The sequence below is a fragment of the Phoenix dactylifera genome, chromosome 1, assembly GCF_051530095.1.
Source record: "Phoenix dactylifera cultivar Ajwa chromosome 1, Ajwa_hap1_PhDact_Kaust_v1.1, whole genome shotgun sequence".
Lineage (NCBI taxonomy): Eukaryota > Viridiplantae > Streptophyta > Magnoliopsida > Arecales > Arecaceae > Phoenix > Phoenix dactylifera.
In genome coordinates, this window is record NC_143190.1 from 42,365,172 (window position 1) to 42,384,174 (window position 19,003).

Consider the following 19,003-nt stretch of genomic DNA (forward strand, 5'->3'; position numbering starts at 1 on the left):
CTTTCCGCTCTGGGTTGGAGAATTTGCCTCTTCGCACGTAAACCTTCCATCAACCCATGTGTCAGCTTTTTTATGTGCAAATTTTCATACCCGTTTGTCCCACAGCTCCTAAAGATCACAAAGGTTTCTGTTTCACGCAATAGCAGCAAAATTGAAGCACAGGCACAGAAAAAATTGATCAGGCGGCTCCGTTCCACCTTGGATGAATTTAACTCGCCTATTACTACGTGGCGAGTAATTTGACGCCGCCCTCTATCCCAAACGTTCCCATCGTGACCTTATCCGTAAATCTAATACATGAACACACCCAGTTGGCCCACTGCTGGTCCTCAAAACTCAGCTGTAGTTATGACCGTCAGATCACACTCCAACGGTGATAAGGACGCAATAAGATCTTCAGCAACCCCAAACCAGGGGGTGCCCGTAATGCCACGTTAAGGTTTCCCCACGGCCGAGCAGTCCCCAAAATCAGACCACCGTTCAAATATGATCTCTCAGCCGTCCGATTCGATCAAGAAACGCAGGGGACCACCGCTGGGCGGAACATGACGTGCGGGGCGTAACCAGCTGACACGAAGCTCAGACCGGAAGCATGGTTACGTGTCGCAATCTGGTTCGCTGCTACGGCCGTGGTTCGTGTACGGGATAGCGCCTCGGATTCTCCGAGGCGTGTGAAAGGCGTGATCCTGGGGAGCGGGGGTTTCGTGCCTGCATGACGTTCGCGGGCCATGCAGATTCGGAGCATTTTACTAATTCTATTCATTTATTTATTTTCGATAAAACCGGAGATAAAAAAGAAGAAACCGAAGAGTGAGGGAGAAGTGAAGTGACGAGGAGAAAGACTATAAAAGAGTCCAAACGAGTTTATCTTCTGAACGTCCGTATTATATAAATTATGCGGGAATTAGATCTGCCGTGAGTTCAGTCTGCCGGCGGGAGAGAATGGGATCGCTCGGAGAGTATTATACGGACGGGAGAGCCAAGTGTTGGCGCATAGGCTTTTTATGAGAGTACTTTGAGCATGTTGTTGTTGGTTCCGTTCGTTGAATGAAAAAGACGGGGAGTACAGCGTGTCGGTTACATAGAGTGAAACGAACGAGATGGGTTCTGGTCACCTCCAGCCGGTACAATATCCTCGATAAGCACGCCGCTCCTGGGGTAGCGCATGCGGAGGTCACGGAGCCTCAATTCTAGAGTCACTATTGCTGCAGCGGTCACGGCTTTGGCTCCCGTTTATGAGTTTGTTTGATGCAACCATTAAGTTTAAAATCAATTTCATAGGACGTAGACGATGTTTTATGAAGCAGTGTACTATAGTTAGCAAGAGCTCACCCAGCCAACTCGGACCTTAGATTATTATTATTATTATTATTATTATTTTTTGTACAACGGCATCTCATCTATAACAGATGCAGATGAGGCCGATAAAATTATAAAATAAAAGGTTACATAAAGGTTTTGGCACGAACCTACCATCCAACTAAATAAATTTATGAGAATAATGGATCGCAAAGAAGACAATTTAGTAAAAAATTCCGTTTGCCTCTCTATATATGTATGAGGCTTGATAGGAGTAGTACTTCAATAATCTGTAAATTTCATGGATCAGCTGTGCCTCTCCGATTTCGAATCGAGCCAACCACCGTGGCCAGTAGTTTTGAAAGCAAAAAAATACCGTTAACCCATGTCGCTCAGTTGATGGTACCCTTTACGTAAGAAAGGACCGAGGACACCGGACCGAATCAAGAGTGGGAATAGGAATAATGCTCGCGCTCGCGGTATTTAATGCGTCATGATGCGATCGAAGAAACGAGGGTGACAAGAAAAGGGAGGTGAGCGCACCGCGATCGGTGGGAGCCGGGGGCGAGAAAAAAAAAGCGAAAAGCGTGAGAAGCGACGACGCCAAGACAAAGGCGAAAACACCGTCGCATGCCCATTTCTCTTCTCCTCCGGTTTTCCTAAAAAAAGCCCCTTTTTATTCCTTTCGCTCGCTTCGATTCCTTCTACCCTTCACAAACCCCACCTCAAGCCCCCGGCACCCACTCTCTCATGATTCGAAGAAGAAATCACAGCATCCCCTCTTCTCCCTCTCTCTGTCCTGAAGACCTCTTCTAGGGTTTGCGTCCGGCCGTCCCTCGGTCTTCGTCGTCTCGTCTCGTCTCGTCTTGTCTCCATGTCGTCGTCTTCGTCGGCGCCGACGCCGACGCCCAAGATCTGCTTCAACTCCCACTGCAAGGAGCCGAAATCGGAGGGCCCTCGAAGGAAAGGGTGGCGGCTCCGCTCTGGCGAGTTCGCCGACCTCTGCGATCGCTGCTTGTATGCTCTCTCTCTCTCTCTCTCTCCTCTCTCTCCCCACGTGCGAATTGTTCTATGAGTTCATTACTGCGTTTGATCTTGGCAAGCTTTCTTGATTTGTTATTTGTTGCGTTTCTTGATGGATTTTGTTGTAACGTTCCACTGGAAGACACTGTGCTTCACATAAAAATTCGTTCTTGAATTCGTTTTCAGTCGGCTCTGAGGTTTATTGAGGATTTGTGGATTGTTTTTGACGTGATTACCGCTGGAGTTGGAGTTCTGTTGTTACGAATAGGCTTCGATCGTTAACCGATTTAACTCTCAGCGTGAAATCAATTGCTTTTCCTCGTGTTCTTCTTTGTTTTCTCGTGCATGTTTTTGGATCTGATCAATTTTGAAGCGAGTGAATTTTAGAGGATTAGTATGATTCAAAAGTTTGAAACTTTTCTTGTCCGATTGCCACGTGGAACGTGGAAATTCGGTAGAGAATCACGTATTATGAAACGAGGACGTGAATTGGTTCATATTCTTGTGCTGCTGTTTTACTCGATCGATGATTCCTTCGCAACATTATCTCGTGTCCATGTCTGCCTTTAGTTCCGCGTATGAGCAAGGAAGCTTCTGTGAAACGTTTCACTCAGATGCTGCTGGTTGGAGGAATTGCGAGACCTGTGGAAAGGTTAGAGGAGAAATCTCCCGTGACTCTTTTAATAAATCAACGGCTTCCTATCAATCTAGCATGCGGATGCATGGAATTGCTCGTGTAGTGAATATGAAACGAATAATGTAGCTATTCAAGCGATCTGTGTACTCATTGGGATGTCATGTTGCAGAGAGCACATTGCGGATGTATAGTATCAACCTCAGCTTATGTGCTTCTTGATGCTGGAGGAGTTGAGTGCTTTGCATGCGCCAGAAAATCTGTTGTAATGGTAAGCAATGAACCTGATGTCCTTCAAATTGTTGTGGAATGTTTGAGCCTCCTGTCATCTTATCTTTACAAGCTGAGGACATACCATTGCTGTTATTCTTCAATTCCCTGATGACTACAAGAATTGTTTATTCTGCATTCTAGCATGTTCTCATGACAATAATACTAGTTAAAACTAACGAATTTGTTCCTCTTAAAATTGTTAGGTTTGCATTTACTGCTGGTGAAAGGTTACTTTGCTGCTTTTCACATATGAGTGTCAAAACAAACAGTAGGCCTTACCTCGTCGATTCGGATTCTGCCATATGAATCCATATTTTCTTTTGTTTTTTGTTGAAAATCGAGACAAAAGTTGGAAGATTTATGTGCCCCCCCTCCTCTCTTCAACCATTCAACCCATTCTATGGCATAAGTAAGGAACATCCAAAACATTTGTGATTTATATTTCAATGGTGCAGGTCTCATATTGAATGGCCAATCACTTATTTGCATTTATAGGGTTCAAGTTTGAGGCCTTTTCCTGATGGGATTTTGTGTGTGTAGTGTGTGCCTGTGTGTGTGATAGAGAGAGTGTGTGTGTGCCTGTGTGTGTGATAGAGATAGATAGAGAGAGAGAATCACAGATGATGTAAATATAGGGGCATATGTAACAACTGGTGAGTGAACTAGACCCTATGTCTAGGTGTTCTAGAGAGTAGTGCTCCCCATTATCTTCTTACAGTGCAGATTGTTGGCACGGACGAGGCATCCCACTAAACTTGTGGTAGTAAGTGTCCGTATAAACAATGAAAGATTGATGGGCAAAACTTTTTGGATGATGGTGATCATGAAGAGTTGATGCTCAAAAGGGGAAGTTGCTGAGTTGGATTCTAAGTAAATAAGTGTGACTATTTTGAGTTTGTTGTCATAGGGCTTTAAGTACTTGTCACGCCCCCAACCCGAGATCGTGAACTAAGGGTCGTAGCAACCGCTGCATAGTCATAGGAAACTCTCTCCACAAGCATGTATGACATCTCATCAGGATATCATAAAGCAAATAGCGAATATTTAAATTTTAATTTAAATAACCAGAACTAAATTTTAATGTCTTAAAGAACCAACAATATTCAAAAAAAATTTTCATCAAACTCTAGTTGAATCTTGATCTAAATTAAAGATGTCAAATTCGGCCTCTAGTCACTCTTTGAATCATAACCCCATGCCATCTTAGCTCTCAAAGTCTATAAAAATAGTAAGATATGGAATAATGAGCTAGACAACTCAGTAATCAATAAACATTTGGAGTCTTCAACCAAATTAATCAGATAATAAATTAAATAATTATTTATAGAAAATAAGCACCCAAAATTTATCAATTCAAAATCAAATTTAGATATGCAGTATTATCAAAACATTATGCATGCCAAATTCAATCTTACTCAATATCATTTGTTTTCATAAATTCAAATTCTTTCAAATCATCAAATTCATCTTGACAACCATGAACTATAACCATATTTATATCCTATGGTTAGGCTAGAATATGAGCTCAGTAATAATCAAAGTGCCAATATATAATCCTCTACTGGCAGGGTATCGATATACCAATGTATAACCCCCATTGGCAGAGTATCGATATGTCAATGTATAACCTTCATTGGCAGTGTGCCAACATATAATCCCTACTGGCAGTGCGCCAACGTATAATCTTTACTGACAGGGTATCGATGTACCATCGCATATCCCTCACTAGCGGGGTATTGATGTACCAGCGCATAGTGGAGTATTGATGTATCAGTGCATAACTCCCATCCCACTAGCGGAGTATTGATATACCAACGCATAACCTCTACTGATAGGGTGTCGATATACCAGCACATAATCCCCACTGACGAAGTATCGATATATAATCGGACTCAATATTATTTTGAATCAAACTCTTTCCATAAATCGATTTCATGATCCAAATCGAAAATACAAAAAAAATCATCCGATATCGATTTAATTAAACATAATCCATAGTAAAATCAATACACTCGATCATGCATCAATTAATATTTTATAATAGGAGATGTTCAACAAATAAATATTATGCTTTAAGTTCATAAATCACAAATAATATGATCAATCGAATGAGTTCAATATTTCCAACATAGTATTCCGAAATAAAGCATATTCAGTAATAAAATACTATCATCAATAGTATGATTCAAATTAATTAATATAATAATCTTTTAATTTGTCGATAAATCTAGAAAAAGAGTCACATTACTTAATCTTGCAAGCGAAACGAAATTACAGATCCAAATAATTCCAAAAATTTCTCTTAGAACTTAAGACTTCAGCGAGCGCTTAACTGAAATCTCCGATGAGTACCATGAGCTAAGGCCATTGGAAGTCAAGAGGAGGAGAAGGATCTGACGGTGCTCTAGCGGTGGTAATCAGCAAAACCTGTCGTTGATGAGGCGAAAAGTGCTGTGGGGGTCTTTACATAGCCGTTGGAGGCTAGGTTTCCTAGCTCCCGTAGGAAATCAAGATAGAGGAGTCTATCTCCTACTCCAAGTCAAACAGGGTCTTATCCTTTTTTTTTCATCTCCTACTCCAAGTTGAATAGCGCTGTATCCTTTTTTTTTCCGTCTCCCACTTCAACTCTTACATCTAGTTTGGTCAAGTGAATTGGGCCTAGATCCTTATTAGCTGGGCTGGGTGTTATAGTATCAATCTTGCATGCAAATGTAAAAAATTGTGGTTTCTAAAGTTAAGAGTTATGACGACTTTGCTGTTGGATTGATGTGACCTTGTTTGTGGAAATGGTTACAAATGCATGTTAAGTTCCCTTTAAGAAAATTTCGTCATGTTACCTGTTACAACTTCTACAATCATTCCTTTGTTAAGAAACTTTAACTACTTAAATGATGTCCGAAAGGTTTTACATCAAATCTCCAATCAAGATTTTATGCATGGTTTCACTGACTAAATCTTAATTTCTCCTATTCTGCTATACTACAAAATCTCATTTATATTTTACATCGTACTCTTCTCTAATCAATAAGTCATGTTAATGGCATCTGTCAAATGTTCCTTATTTCTTGATGCCACTAATCTTTATTTTGTTGGATGCTCGTGAAGCCTCAGGCACCAAATCAGATGTGGCCATCCCCTTTGGTCAAGCCTCCACAAATATCTGAGAGGAAAGATTTTGCTATTAAAAGCTGGAAACAGATGACTGGTCCGTTTCCTGGACAGTGGCGTCAAGCACCCCATATTTGGAATGCTTCTAGCCTCCAGTCCGATTTGCATCAACGGTTATCATATGAATTCGACAGACCTAATAACTCCGAAAGAATGATTTCTGGAGGACGCAATTCTATCACGGCACAAGAGAAGAAATTTGAAGATCTGCCTGAAAAATTAGGCTCTAGCAGCCTTAATCATGTCACACGAGATAGATATGCTAATGGAAACGCTGCTCTGGATCCAGTTTCTGCATTTAATATATATCAAAGAGAAGAAGGAAGTGCTGATGGCCTGCAGGATCGTGGCCACCTTGTTGGGGAAAATGATCCTGTGTCTACAAGAAAAGCAGGGATTTCAGATCCTTGTTCAACCAGTTCTGCAGTTAATCTTGAAACACATCCGAATTCAGGTGTAAATTCAGTCCCATCATCCATTTTAAAGGAGGATCCATCATCTCTGCTGATTGGCTTGGCTGCACAATTTCCATCACCAAATGGTGCAAAGGATCCGTCTAGGGTTTCAACGACTCATCCACAAAGACAAACAGCTCCGCCATTATCGAAACAATTTTGCCCTCTCAATGGGATTGATGGTGAACTACAAGCTCAAATGCGCAATGGAAGGCCTCGAGTAGATCCCCGAGCACGGACACAGTTACTTCCTCGTTATTGGCCTAGGATAACGGATCAAGAGCTACAACAGATATCTGGAGAGTATCCATTGCCCCCATCATCGTTTCATTGCATGTTTGATTTGGCTTTTATTTAGAGATTAAGTCTTAAACATTTGCACCCTGCTAGGGACAAGTTTATGGTTATTTTGCGACAACCTTCTATTAAGGAAGCTTGTCCTTAACCTTAATTTAAGTTCGAACTCTGTCATCACGCCATTGTTCGAAAAGATGTTAAGTGCTAGCGATGCTGGAAGGATTGGACGTCTAGTGCTGCCAAAAAAATGTGCTGAGGTGAGTCCTTAAACATTGCCAAACCTTCTATATATGAGATTTGATTGAGCTATGAATGCAGTCACTGTTAATATGTTATATGCATGACTTATTTCTCCAATACCCTGGCTGTTCTTTTCAACTAAAAGCCCTTCCAGTTTGCAGAAATCTGAAACATTGCTTGCTTTCCATGTTATCGGTTAATGATTGATGTACTGCTGCTGTTTTATGATTTCATTGTGATATGAAAACAAATTTTAAGTCATTTACTTTCTTAATCCTTTTGTGGACACTTTAAATTAACTATCACCATCTGTCATTGTCATTTTTAAGAATTGCTATCCGTAGCTTTGTCCTACAAATTTTTGAACGCCTTCATCATTGCTTCTCATACAAGGTCTTATTTCCCATGGCTTAATATGCTTTATATATTTTATGTATCTTTACTCTGTCTTTACTTTAGTTCTCTTTAGTTATCCCTTCTTTGTTGTGGATCTGGATCTCTCCAAACTATTTGAGTCTGATGTGAGGTGTGGTTTGAATTTCACTGGTAGGTATTTCAACAAAGCTGCAATTCTTAGTTTTTTATTTACTCTTCAACATAACACATATAGCCGTATGGAAAGCATGATCAGGAAAAATGGAAAAAAGGGATGAAATTTTAAAAGGATACAATACTTTTACAAGGGTATGGATTAAGAATTCATCAGCAAATCAAAACTATAATTTTGAGGTTTGTATATAAAGACTATGTTAAAGTCCATCTTCAAAGTGGCTTGTTGAACGGCTTGTGAAGTTGCATGCTACTGCATTGCAATTTAGAGTTAACTAACATTCTAATTACAACCTTTAACTGAACTATTGAACCCCTATCAAATTCACCACTTCACATATATAAATGACCCATCTTTTGTTATTTTTTGTTTTTTTATTTTATTCTAGTTTGGTTTGACATACTGATGCACTGTACTTTGATTGAAAATTAAGGAACTTGCAGTACCGCGCCAACTCCCCTTCTTGTGACTGTGGTGAACCCTTTAGCTTCATCCATTCAATTATTCTTAATTAAAATCTATGATATCGATTGTTCAGGGATTGAATTTTTTCTTCTATACTTTCCCAGATATCTCTTTTTTCAAGGACCTGATATTAAGGTGCATAACAAGTCATATTGAATGCTAATAAGTCGAGATCATCTCATTTTAATAATTTGCACTCTAAACTAAAAGGAACTCTTTCCATATCAATTAATCATTTAAGCCAGGCAAATATGTACTATAAATCATCTCATTGAATAATGTCACAATGCTTTAATATATGTGATTGGCTATTATGTGCAGGCATACTTTCCTGCAATTTCTCAGCCTGAAGGACTGCCTTTAAAAGTTCAGGATGCCAGTGGCAAAGAGTGGGTATTTCAGTTTCGCTTCTGGCCAAACAATAACAGCAGGATGTATGTCTTGGAGGGGGTTACACCGTGTATACAGTCAATGCAATTACAAGCAGGCGACACGGGTATTTATCCATCATCCATTCCAGAACTCTCTCTCTCTCTTTCTCATGTTTTCTATTTCGCAGCCCCTTTGCACTTGAAAACTTTAAATGAGTTCCTCAATTCCCATGCTTCAGTTTACATGCACTGTTATGGTCATGTGGAGTCAGGCACGAGCTTTATCTTCCAATTTTAGACAATTAAATTTATAAAAATTTTCAGACTTACATATTCAGATCATCCTGTAGACATGTTCTTTCATGTATGTTACATGCTCATTTTTATGGATTTTTTTATGATTGGATTACATTTTATACCATAGGAGAAATACAACACATGATTAACATACTTGAGTTCTCATCACATTCAGGTTGGGCTTCGTAATAGCCTTCTAGAATTTTGTTTCTTAAAGCGTTTCACCTTTTACAGTTTTTGATAACTTACACATGCTGTGAGTTATATAGCAGGATGAAATCTGATTTTTGTGCTTATCTTTCCCTATCTCCTCTTCCATTTACATGGATGACAGTTTGGTATGTGTATAGAAATATTTCGCAGCTAAATGGCTTATTGCTTGTTGGTTAAAGTTTTTGATATTGTTTAACCTTTTTTGAATTTGTTTACTAGCTTACACAAATTTTGGATTTACAAGTAGAGACGGTTACAAATGCCTAACCAAGTGGGATGATTCTGTTCAAACTACGAATTTGTATTCTCTGCAGTGACATTTAGTCGGATAGATCCAGAGGGGAAGTTGGTCATGGGATTCCGAAAGGCTTCTAGTGTCTCTGCCGAACAGGTTTGTGATTAAAAATTTTCAAAGCTTTTCAAAAAAAGTTAATATGTGAATTAAGCAACTCTTGTCGTCCTCTTATACTAGCTCTAAAAGCTTTATGCATTGTTTGAACTTTGAACAATCATACGATCTTGTTAGTCATTTTTAATATGCGGTGCCTTCTTGTAGGGATTATTCTGAATCTTCTCTGTTCATGCTTTAATGCATGGATACGTAAAGTAGAAATTTGGAGCAATGCATTCAAAACCATAGTATGCCTACTGTACCGAACCGAACGGTACCAGGCATACTGTATCGAACCAGACGGTACCGAACATACCACACTATACCGGTTCGGAACCAGTACCGGTAGCGTACTAACACTCCGTACGCCAAAAAAACTGCATACCATACCATACCGACACTATGCTAGTGTGGCACCAGTATGGGGTCCGGTACCGTGACGACGAATTTTGTTGAAAACGTACTTCAAAATTGTATCCTCACCTTTTAAATTATCAAGGTGCATATGTATGTTAATGACTCTTATTAGGGAATAGAGATAGTTGGAGCTGTTCCTTTTTTGTTAATATGTGCTCTGTAATCTCTTGATTTCTTTTAAAGCCAATGTATGATTACCTATGTTTGAGAAATTTTAGCTGGAACTAGTTGGTTTTAAAGGACCAACCTTGTCAAAGGTGCAGTAGGTGTTCGTAGATAAAAGTCAATATATTTATTCTATTAAAGATTTTTCTTTTTTGCTTCTTGACAGCATTTTTTCAATTTTGTTACCTTTATTTATAAAGAGAATATAGCCTCTTTTTTTGTGACTGCTAAGAAATTGGTAAGGAGCACATGGAAAGAACTAAAGTTTATCTTTTTACATTTTAGGATTTTAATTTTTCCTCTTTCATATTTGTTGCAGGATACTCAGACAGGTAAAGCCGGCAATGGTTTCTCTACTTCTACTGAGGGTAATAACAAAAATTCAGCTGCGGATTTGAATGCAAATCTTCCTCTTCGACCTCTTAAAGGCAGCACAGAGTCAAGGAACTCAATAAACACAGCAGATCAAGCAACCTGGTCTAAATTTGACAGATCAGGATTCATCCAAAAGGATGGGCCTACTGCCAGATCTTCACATGGCCCTAGTAAAAGGAAAGGTAGCAACCTTGGTTCAAAGAGTAAACGTCTTCGTATTGAAAATGAGGACTCCATGGAGTTGAAGGTAACATGGGAGGAGGCTCAAGAACTGCTCCGGCCACCTCCTAATCATGTTCCAACTATTGTTGTCATTGACGGCATTGAAATTGAGGAATATGAGGTATGCCAGTTCGGAATTCTCAATCCAAATTTTTTGCTAATTTCCTGTAAATGTGTGTAAGCCTTCTATCTACTACAATATATTCTTTTCATCTATGTATTTTTTTTCCTACTTGTGGGTGGTTGACAGATGGGTCTATTTGGTGGGTGTCTGGGCCTTTTTATTCTTCTCCATTTACTCTTTCTTCATTTTGAATCAGGGGCATCAAGTGCCTTGTAACTTTCATTGTCTATTGGCCATTGATCATCTCTTATCTGTCTCTTTTTCGGCCTACTTTATCTTTTCTTTTCCAACATATGTTACCATTTTCAAGAAAATATATCTGACTTGATAATTATTGCTAAACTAACTTTTGTTCTTTGTTTCTTTGCCTGTAAGTTCTCATGCAAAAGGTATGCTGAATGCCAATACTCATGCATGAGTGTGTTGTAAATTTCTTCTCGTGCTATCATTTATTTTACGGCGGATTAATTTTTTGAACTCACCTAGTGGGAATTATACAGTGTGCTTTTGGCTCATGCATTTGTCCCTACAGAAAATATAACAAGATTCTATATAACACTAAAGTTACTGTAATATTCTCTTCGGGTGCTTGTTATGTTGTAATCCATTTCCAGTAATGATTTCTGGCATATGATCCAATCTGGTATTTACGAAACAAGAGTTTGTGGGTGCTTAGTGTTAGATAGGATGGAAGCTGACAGAAAGGGGAGGAAGGAGGTGGTTATGAGGAACGTGCTTAGGTCCATAGTATCTTCCAGAGGCACATATGGGCAAGGTCAGGCTAAATAAATTGGCTTCAATTCTAGGATTTGAGCCAAATAGTCAGCCCATTTGCTAAACAGGCTTCAGTTGATTATAAGAGATGCTTGAAATGGATTTGAAAATTGTAACTAAAAATCTGACCTTTTTAGCTTTTTTGTTGAGTCTATTTATGATGGCTCATGTTTTATTTAATTTTTCTAGACCTATACTAGACTCTCAAAAACTTAGCTATGTTTTTGGGACATGAACTAGAAACATAGGTCCAGATTTTAGGATTAAGATGATGCCACATTAAGTCTGGTCTGACAACCCAAAACTTTCACATAGAAATTTCCAAAAGTTGAGTTATTGCAGTCCTTTTCTCTGAGGCCTTTATTGGATTTTGGGCTTGAAACATTCAAGTAAAACTAGAGTTAAAAATCTATTGCCAAGCAAAACCAAGCGGGCTTATGATGAACTTTTAGAATTGATGCACCATCTTTTTGTTGGTTTATCTTCTTGTTTTTTCCCCTAATGTTATCTTGTTAGAAAAAATCATGGATGAGAGTATTAATTTCTGCATGAATTGAAAATATATGCTTGAAACGGTGCTATTTATGATGTGAAACTTCCACTGGCAGCCTGCACTTGGTCCCTGTTTCACTCGTTTTGGCTATTCCCTTCTATCAACCACCAACTGTTGGTTTTTATCTATAGAGTAGACTTTAATTCATTGATGTGGCTCATACACTTTCGAGAATTTTAGTATTTTCATTTTTTTAATTATATATTGACTTTTTTTGAGAATTTTAGTCTTTTATTTTTTTATTTTGATTATTATATATTTACTTTCATAGTGCTTATGCCTCTTAGGGACTTCAGAATTTCAATTACTGGATCTCACACATGAAGCGCTCTCCTTTTTCTTTACTTAAAAAGTCAAGTGTCTAGGAAATATAGAACCCAAAAAGCTCATGTACCACAATAGCTAAGGAAAAAACTTTTTTTATATTCTCAAATTCTATGTAGAAGAGGTTAAGGATGATTACTCCCAAAAGCCAAACTGATATGTTGTCACCTTTACTGTGCACATTGGCTAGTGATCAGTCTGCCTGTTTATATTATATCATGCACCATTCTATTATTCTGGAAACTTTAGGTTTCCATTGAATGCCTTTCATGATATTGGTGAGGCTTCAAAAGGTATGCAAGCTACCTTAGCCTGCATCTTTCTGTCAGTACTTCCATGTCAGCCATCACATTCACCTTTTTGCCTATGATTTTGCCATGATTGTTATCCTCTCCTTTGCGGGCTCCACACTAGCTCTTGAATTCCTGCCAGCAGTGTAATGATTATCCAGCTTTACCCGTGTTGCCATAAAAGGTGTTGCCATAAAAGGTCTCGTTGATGGGAACATCCCTTTCCGAGCCTTCAGTGTTAATTTCGGCATTAAATATGAGAACAAGGAAGATAGATACCCATGCATACTAGTGATTGGTGGTGAAGAGTCATGCATGGTATATCAATGAGGATGCATCTGAAAACTGAATAGACATTTGTTTTGAATCACTGTAGTTTCATATGTTATATTGTAGGCTAATATGTAAGGATGGTCTGACTTTGATTCGGTTGTCATTAACAGGAAGCACCAGTACTTGGAAAGCGTACATACTTCACCTCTAATCAATCTGGGTAACCTTCACTCTGTTGCCTCTAAGCTTAAATTTTTTTTGGTCTCCCATGCTGACATTTATTATTTTGATTGTGCAGTTGCATTTGCTAGCCTAGAAACATTTTGAATGTGAATTGATGCATTTTTGTAGTAGCTTTAAGATGCAAGAACATGTGAACCCGATACTGTTTATTTGGATAGAAGTGCCTTCTACTATCCTGGCTTGTATAGACTTTGACATTGTCGTTGATTGCCATATTGGTGAATAGTGTTTTGGAGATGATGGTCAAACATATAAATATCAAACTATGGCATACATCTCAAGACATATCTTTGTAAGGTGAAACTAGCGAAATCCCGAAAGATATGAGACATTGATCAATTACTGTCAAACCTTGCTCCCAAATAATTGGCATCTCTCACTCTTCTGGTCAAGGAAATGCTTCTCTCTTGCATAATGTCATTAATCTCAACGACTTTTGTTGCTGGAAGGTTGAAAGGTGGTGCAGGGGTTGGCACATAATGAGCCATTTCTAGCAGTAATGATGATGATATTTGATAAACATAAGTGATGGTGATGTTCAAGGTGCAAAGCCTTTCTGGACTGTTGTACAGTCATATGAACCGCTTGCACTATATAGCAAACTGCAATAAATTTTTAGATTTAGCGAGTTCCACTTTTCATGTTTTCATTCTTAATTAATGCCCTGTTTAATTAGAATTTAGAAGTAACAGAAGATGACATGTGTACTTGGAAGTTTTCATAATTTCACTGGAGCTGCCTTTTCCAATCTGCCACCATATGATGCTATTATACTGATATTATTGTGTTATTCTAATTTTTGCAGATGAGGAAGATATTTTATTTAGTTACCAATGACACACAATTATTTAATGAGAAAACCACTTCTCCTGCAAAGGGATGCTTAATGCACTTTAACATTGTTTTCATAATCGACATGCTATATTATACTCATTATCATTTCATGACTAGTACGCAGCAATTTCTATTCACTTACATTTCTGCTAATAAATGCAAACATCGTGTTTGTCACAACCAGCGATAATTATCAATGGGCTCAGTGTGAGGATTGTTCTAAGTGGCGCAAACTTCCTGCTGACGCAATTCTGCCTTTTGGGTGGACCTGTTCTGATAATAAGTGGGATCCGGAAAGGTGATCTGGAATTCTTTCAACTCTCGAATAAGAGTGTTACATTATCCTTTCCTATGTTTTTTTAACAATTTGGTATCCTGGTTATCTGCGACTGTTAAATGCATCCAAACTTAGATTCAGTGATTTAAACTGTCATATTTCCTGTGGTTTAATACCTATTATAGGTTGTATTTGAGGAGTAATTATTATGAAGAGATTTAGGTAGGTGGCTTTGGTCTCCTTTTCCATCAGAAAAAAAATCATGAGGAGCTTGCTTAGTTGTCTACTCAGCACCAGATGATTCTTTCTTTGCTTTTCTTTACCAATCAGTCACCAACAGGCAGTGAATTGTGTTACTTGAGAGAAAAAGCAGATCATAATCATCAGCTTCCATATTGATTCTTATCTGATCTATTTGTATTTGATAGTTATTCATGCTTGTATGTGGGTTGATTTGGAGAAGGAATTTGCTCTAAAGAATCTACCTCAAGGAGGGTTAAATAAAAAGATTTTGCAGTGCCAATTAACTAATTTAAATTTTTGTTATTTCTTGTATTGCAAATGGCATTTCAAACTACTTATAAGACTTCACATAAGTTACAACCAAGATTTGATCATGACCGTTGATTAACTGCAATTAAGTCCAGTAATCTACAGATAGGATTGCTCCTTTTTTGCTTGGCTTTATAAAACTAATGAGCAGAACCCATGAAACACAATTTTCCTAAATTCCAGGATGCATATCTTGGAAACCGAGGAAAACTCTGTAAATGCTTCTATATACTTTTTTGTTTCTGTCTTCTGTTTACTCTTGCTTAAATTCTATTTTGTCTCTCTCTGCTTTTACAGGTCTTCGTGCTCATCTGCTCAAGAGTTAAGTCTTGAACAACTAGCAAATTTGATCCCTATTAAAACTGGTATGGACAACTTTAGCGTGACAAGTTTTTGATGCTAATATCTCTTTTTAACATTGGCATTTACTATATGCTTTTTGTTCACTAAAAGGTTTGCTACAGCTAGTTCACACATAGACGCGCACACACAGAGAGATGTGTACAATGCCCAAATTATCTGAATGCTTTCATTTATTCACATCAATTCAAAGGGAAGAAGCATTTTTGATTTCTTGTAACTCAATCATGGTATTAAATGCACAAGAATAGGTGGCATATTTGATGCCTTGTTTAAGTACAAGAATACCCTTATCCCTTTCTGGTGCTTGGTAAGAAAGGTAGGATAATGAGGCATCTGGTCTTTTATCTCCCCCACTTGTATTATAAGCCTGAATAGATAGATAGATAGACAGACAGACAGTCAGGCATTTAACTTTGTTTTAGTCTTTCCGAAAGATCATTTCTTTTTGATGTGTACAGGTTTCCAGGAAGTACAATACCTCGAAAGTTTAGTCCATACCTAGAAAGCCTAAAAACTAAACTGCAACTTCGATGGTTAATATTCAAATTTAAAGTTAATTTTTTAAAACCTCCTCTTTTTCTTTTCCCTTTTTTTTCATCAGACATATTGTCCACATGCCACCAGGAAGTTCAACTCGGAACCTCTCTGCTGAGACGGGTGCCAACGAGCTGAAATAAATCTGGTTGGCATGCTATGTTTTCAACTTTATCAATCTAATCTTTGACCTTGAATTTATTTTGGTGTTTTGCAGGTGCTTCCAAGAGGTCCAAGGTTAAAGTAGAAGCTGACAACATTGAAGTTTCGGATGGGCTTGACACGCTTGCTAACCTTGCCATTCTTGGTGAGGGAGAAGCCCTACCCACTTCTTCTCAGCCTACAACGAAGCATCCACGACACCGGCCTGGCTGCACCTGCATCGTATGCATTCAGCCACCAAGTGGCAAGGGCCCCAAGCACAAGCAGACATGCACATGCAATGTATGTCTCACGGTCAAACGCCGTTTCAGAACCCTCATGCTAAGGCGTGAAAAGCGTCAGTCAGAGAAGGAAGCTGAGGCTGCTCGCAAGCAGCAGCAGCTCATCCAATCACCAGAGATGTTGCCTCCCTTGGGGAGTGATCCATCATCAGCTGGTCCGAGTATCTCGAGTTCTCCTCAGAAAGCAGTGGTGAATAATGATGGAGTAGAGGAGGGATCCGAGTATAGAAAAACATCATCTTCTCCTCTTAAGGCCCAGATTGATCTGAACATTCAGCCAGAGCGGGAGGAAGAACCATCACCAAAATCGGATGCTGGTGGGATGATGAAGCTCCTCAGAGATGCTGCATCTTAGTCATACTGTGATAATGGAAATAGAAGAGGCCAGTGATCCTGGTCAGAACAGATGGCAATGTGACCGAGATCATGGCATAGTTTAAACTTGATGCTGGCCCTCACAATTTGGACCGCCAGGTCTCAATTCATGCCCCTTTTGTCTTACAAACTGGGCACTGGTGAGAATGGTGGCACCCTTCAGTTTTGCTTCAAACTCACCATTATTCTGCTCGTCAAAGTCATTGCCTCCATAACTTTGTTCAAACCATCCATCTATTCTGACCAGACAGCCTTGTGTTCATAAGTTCTAGAAGTTGGTCAGGATTCTGGTCCTAAGACATGCATTTTTTTTTGCGCCTCATGTTGTTGCTTCTTTTCTCGACAGCGGAGGAATATGATGAGAAGTTCCAAACCTTTAGCTTGCAAGGTGATGGTAAATCCAGAAATGATCCTGGAGAAGTTTTACTTTGTTGTTAGAAAGGCCACATGTTAGTTGTGGATAACTGTTCGCAGATAGAAATGAAATTTCGTGACTAACAATGAGGCATGAGTTTCCCAATGGGTGTTTACAGGTTTCCGTGGTGAATCTTACAGCTATTGTAGCCGTAAAACAGTATTCTCTCTTTTTTGTTGAGAGTCTACTATTTGCAAGTATTTTGTGTGTTCAACTTAGATGCGAATGTTGGTGTATTTTGTGTATGAAATGGATCATAGTAGGAGCTTTGAGATCTGATGATTCACTGATGCCAATGCTGTCAAAAGTTTGAGAAATATATGACGTCGTTCCAGCAGATGGATCATTTTTTTTATTTGAAGATGAGGTTTGCATGAAATGTACGGTGATAAGCTAGTGGGATATTTATGTTTTCAAAGAAAGCAATGAGAGGCAAGCATGGAGCAGCTGGTGCTGATATTTATATTACAGGTATCAGCATCGGGATGTGAGATTATGTAGGAGGCTCGAGCCGGTATTTAAATGGTTTCGCTTCATGAATGCAGGCTGCTACGCTGCAATGATTAAGAACATGCCGCATTACCTTTGCTACGCCGTGGGCAGGCTCGCTTTTTTAGAAAAAAATTGTTGTGTTAAAAACAAATTTGGGGAGTGATAGTATGAACTGAAACAGTGAATTCATGGAGCCAAGCATGCGTAGATTAGCCATGCTCCAGGATTTACTCCTGTAGGTTACAGAAAATGGATGCATGGATTGATTTAGATAGATGCGTGATTTAATATGTAGCTTTATTAATTCAAGTATATATTTGAAACCCAATATTCTGATTATGCCGAGATTATGGGGAACTTTTGAGTGTGATATCTAGGTTACTAATGTCGCTTGTTTTCCTTAGGCCAAAATTATGAAGGGCATCAATGATTTTCCTCAATTTTGGGCCTCAAAATGTAATGGCTGCAATTCCCTAATGGAGCATGTGGGGATCCAAATGGGATCGTTAAGATGATTTTAAATCATTAGTAATTCTTGCCTAGAGGTAATTCAATACCCGGTGATATAAGATCATCGTATTTAGTATGCTATATTTCAATAATTAAAGATTTTCGGACATCCACAAGTAACATATTTGGTGTTCTATGAGAATCTAAAATCTTCGATCATTCAATACCAAAACTATTCCTAATATATTTCATAAAAATATATTTATTAATCATATAAAATATATTAGAATAAAATATCAACATATTTATTACTATATTAATTATTAGTATACTCCATAAAAATATATTACTAATCTTGTAAAGATATATTAATTGTTATTATAAAATTAATATTTTTATTTATACATATAATATATTATTTCTAATACTAATATTTATTCTGATTAGAAAAATAAAGCAAACAGAAGTGATATATTAAATAATTTCATATAAAAATATAAAGTAGAATAATATATGTTTTTAATTTTAAATTATTATTGAATAATAATATGATTAATAATATAATATAATATATATCATAAATGCTATATACGTAATATCAATATAATATAATATTGATATATGGAATTTTTTGTCACTAAATTTTGGTCTAAGATCATCGTCCTGGGTAACCTTGAATATCCGACTGCAGGAATGGATTTTTTATTATTGGGTTGGATAATAATTTGAGAAATAAAGATGATTTGAGATCAGTCTACCAAAGGCAATGGTTACATCCCCTTCGTCCATGTAATTTTTGGTCTTTGGAAGTTCACCCATTCCAAATGCCCTC

General features: G+C 38.1%; 1 protein-coding gene across 2 annotated transcripts; it reads left to right on the forward strand.

The window, feature by feature from the left end:
- Positions 1 to 1,811: 1,811 nt before the first annotated feature.
- On the forward strand, positions 1,812 to 17,503 carry LOC103719339 (B3 domain-containing protein Os07g0563300-like). 2 transcript variants are annotated; one of them, XM_008808538.6, is made up of 12 exons: positions 1,812 to 2,316; positions 2,893 to 2,974; positions 3,129 to 3,227; positions 6,335 to 7,155; positions 7,310 to 7,406; positions 8,726 to 8,900; positions 9,600 to 9,676; positions 10,578 to 10,976; positions 13,364 to 13,413; positions 14,455 to 14,568; positions 15,397 to 15,464; positions 16,214 to 17,503. In XM_008808538.6, exons 1-12 carry the CDS (start codon positions 2,174 to 2,176, stop codon positions 16,792 to 16,794), a joined length of 2,706 nt encoding a protein of 901 aa, XP_008806760.4. In that variant the 5' UTR covers positions 1,812 to 2,173; the 3' UTR covers positions 16,795 to 17,503. The 2 variants fall into 2 exon arrangements, with proteins under 2 accessions (XP_008806760.4, XP_088557926.2); XM_088701800.2 differs by lacking the exon at positions 2,893 to 2,974 and having other exon boundaries at positions 1,896 to 2,316.
- The last annotated feature ends 1,500 nt before the right edge of the window (positions 17,504 to 19,003 follow it).

Bases quoted from the DNA above. Each gene is read 5' to 3' on its own strand.
- LOC103719339 (XM_008808538.6), top strand. From the start codon at position 2,174: ATGTCGTCGTCTTCGTCGGCGCCGACGCCGACGCCCAAGATCTGCTTC. The intron at 3,228-6,334 runs GTAAGCAATGAA...ATGCTCGTGAAG, and splicing joins CCAGAAAATCTGTTGTAATG to CCTCAGGCACCAAATCAGAT. The intron at 8,901-9,599 runs GTATTTATCCAT...TATTCTCTGCAG, and splicing joins ATTACAAGCAGGCGACACGG to TGACATTTAGTCGGATAGAT.